Here is a 3,550-nt window from a genome sequence, read left to right as displayed (position 1 = left end):
TGAGAGGGAAATTGAAATTGAAAGTGAGAGAGAGAGAGAGAGTGTGTGTGAGAGAGAGAGAGAGAGAGAGTGTGAGTGTGAGAGAGTATTAATGTGAGAGAGAGATCTCTCTATTCCATTATATTACTGTGATGTTCATTTACTTATTATTATTGTTATTATATTATTATTATTTGTTTTTATCTTTTTTGTACATGTGTACTAAGCTTTGGCAATATTGTATAATTTACAGTCATGCCAATAAAGCAATTTTGAATTGAATTGAATTGAGAGAGAGAGAGAGATGATTGTATCTAATAATGCAGTGAGATATATGTTAGTGCTGCACACAGAGCTCTGATCTGATCATCATCAGTCTGTCTGGAGTCACATGAAGAAACAGAACAAACTGAGACAGACTATGTTGTGTGTGCTTCATAGAGCTGTGCAATTAATCAAAATACAGTTTCGATTTCCATCTCCAATGATTATGAAAATACAATAATCGCGATTATTAAACGATGATTGCGCCCCATTCAATTTCACAAGCAAATCAGTCAAATCATGTAACGTGACTTTAGCTAAATGTGACGTGCTTGATTTATTAAAGTTGATCAGCTTTATTCATGTTTTTAAAAGCGAAAGAGAACTTGTGCTGTGCGTCAGGAGGATTTCTGTGCATGCGCTCAGAGACGGAGTCAACTTTAGCTCAAGCTGAGCCTAAACTGTCAGATACACGCAAAAGATGTGTTAAAATGTTTTTAAAAAAGTGTTAAAAAGCAGTGCTTACTCACGTAATCCCTCATCGGTTATGTAATAAACGTAAAGAGTTGAGAATGAAAATACGCGTGCGACAGTGCATTGGATCCGTGCGGCTCTTAAAGTGACAGCAGCCTAATATTCCTGCTGCGACTGTGTGCTTAATATTAATCAAAGAAAAAAGTCACTCACTGCTCTCGACTGAAGGACTTTTGTAGCTTTAATAAGAAACCGAGCAAGTTTAATTCTTACAGTGAAGACTATGCTGTTTTATTTGACATTCGGTTATTCAATCTCTGTAGTAGCTGTGCATTAGAAAAACAACCTTAAAGCACAGTTTGTTTCATTAGCATCATATGGCCCACTCATAATAGTGCTTCACATACATTTTCTGCAGGACTTGTGCCATGGCCACTCCGCTGGTCATCTCGTCCACCGCTGAACACGGCGCCTCCACAGCGAACGTCTGGATCTGAACACAACACACAAACACTGTATGAGATGCTGAGCTTCACCTGTGTGTTTGTGTTCTATCACATGCACAGGTGGAGCTGGGGAACACACACAGGCTCCATTCACTGCTGCTCATGCAATGCCACTGTAATCTGCATTAACAGCTCTCAGCTCCTGGAGTCAGCTCTCTCTCACGTTTCCTCAACGGAAAGGGTTCTGCATTCGGGAGCTCTGGATGGCAATCAAAACACAATCCGACACAAAGCACTATTGTGCTGCGCAGATTTCATCACAGGATCAGCAGGAAGTCCCGCCCACAGGAAACAGAGCTGGAAAGCAGCTGTGGTTGAATCCCAGACGAGCACGAGGCGCTGGTCTGAGCTGTAAACCGCAGCTCTGTGAGGAATGCGAGACGTCAGCGTGTGTTCGGGTGCGAGGCGCTTCACATCTGGAGCAGGAACACAACCCTTCAGAGACTCACACCAATCCATTTCACTTCTGCTTCCTCTGCAAAGCATTGACATTCTCTGCTGAAACGCGACGGAACTCAGGTTAAAAAAAAAGTACATTTATATAATGTACTTAAAGTGCTCTATTTTTGCACACTAATTTTGTGCTTCATCTACTAAAAATTAATCTTTAGTACTCCTTAAGATCATCTAAGTGTACTCAACTGTGCTATTTTGGGACACCATGAATATGAACTAAAATGCACGTTTAACACACTATCTCTGTATTTAAAAAATGTATTTAGTCACCACTTGTAGTACACTTGAACCATCTTTCATACACTCAAGTGTACTACAAGTGGTGACCAAATACATTTTTAAATACAGAGATAGTGTGTTAAAAGCACATTTGTGACCCTGGAGCACAAAACCAGTCATAAGGGTACATTTTGTGAAATTGAGATTTGTACATCATCTGAAAGCTGAATAAATAATCTTTCCAGTGATGTATGGTTTGTTAGGATCGGACAATATTTGAAAATCTGGAATCTGAGGATGCAAAAAAATCTAAATATTGAGAAAATCATCTTTAAAGTTGTGCAAATGAAGTTCTTAGCAATGCATATTACTAATCAAACATTAAGTTTTGATATATTTACGGTAGGAGATTTACAAAATATCTTCATGGAACATGATCTTTACTTAATATCCTAATGATTTTTGGCATAAAAGAGAAATGTATAATTGTGACCCATACAATATATTGTTGGCTATTGCTACAAATATCCCCCAGCGACTCAACACTGCTTCTGTGCTGCAGGAGACATTTTAGTTCATATTCTTGGTGTCCCAAAATATCACCGTTGAGCACACTTAGATGTTCTGAAGTTACAAGCACAAAATATGAAGTACAACATTAGTGCGTGAACACAGAGCACTTTAAGTACATTATGGAAGTGAGTGCTGACATTATGAGTTTGCCTTCATCACATCAGACAGTTATTACATCCGTAAGAAAGCTTATGAAAACACACTTTTATTTATATACCATAAGGTTGTGCGCTGGTGAACTGAACTGAATTCAGCAGTAAATCACAGCGCTGCTCCTCTTTTGTCCAGACAAGCCCCGCCTGCAGCGTTTAACCACAGCAGTGTCACTAAACACCGGTCACAATCACAGCTCTGACACGCAAGAAGCTCAAAAATCTGATTGTTTTGAATAATGCATTCAACTTAGACAAATATTATTATTAAAAATAACATAAACAGAAGTACAAATAAAGCCTAAAAACAGTACTGACGATTCTCTAATCATCTGACACAAACTAAACTCCATCACACTGAATTAAAGCTCATCTGATCTCCACTTCTGCTCAGGTGCGTCTCTCGTCTGTAACCTCACAGGTGACCAATAACGTCTCCGCACGATCACATGTTCAGATTAACACCATCAGCACTGATAGAAGCCCTGATCGACTAACGAACTGAACCCGATCCACACACACACACATCACACACACTCACTCACACACACACTCACACACACAAACACACTCACTCACACACACACACTCTCACACACTCACTCTCACACACTCACTCTCACACACTCACTCTCACACACTCACTCTCACACACTCACTCTCACACTCACACTCTCACACTCTCACACTCACACACACACACACACACAATCACTCTCCCACACACACACACACACACACACAAACAAACTCACTCACACACTCACACACACAAACACACTCACTCTCACACACACAAACACACTCACTCTCACACACTCACTCTCACACACTCACTCACTCTCACACACTCACTCTCACACTCACACTCTCACACTCACACACACACTCTCACAAACACTCTCTCTCTCACACACACACACACAC

General features: G+C 40.3%; 1 protein-coding gene across 2 annotated transcripts in view; it reads right to left on the bottom strand.

The window, feature by feature from the left end:
- Positions 1 to 3,550, bottom strand: part of LOC107558073 (hook microtubule-tethering protein 3) — a 30,223-nt gene that overhangs the window by 25,725 nt on the left and 948 nt on the right. For both annotated transcript variants that reach the window (XM_016241696.1, XM_016241695.1), the window contains exon 2: positions 1,125 to 1,210. In XM_016241696.1, coding sequence (XP_016097182.1) covers positions 1,125 to 1,210 — 86 coding nt within the window. The remainder of the gene's footprint in view (positions 1 to 1,124; positions 1,211 to 3,550) is intronic.

The sequence above is a fragment of the Sinocyclocheilus grahami genome, unplaced genomic scaffold, assembly GCF_001515645.1.
Source record: "Sinocyclocheilus grahami isolate Dianchi unplaced genomic scaffold, SAMN03320097.WGS_v1.1 scaffold631.1, whole genome shotgun sequence".
In the NCBI taxonomy this organism is placed as follows: Eukaryota; Metazoa; Chordata; class Actinopteri; order Cypriniformes; family Cyprinidae; genus Sinocyclocheilus; species Sinocyclocheilus grahami.
The sequence above is the reverse complement of the archived record's forward strand: the minus strand, read 5'-3'. Positions and strand labels throughout refer to the sequence as shown.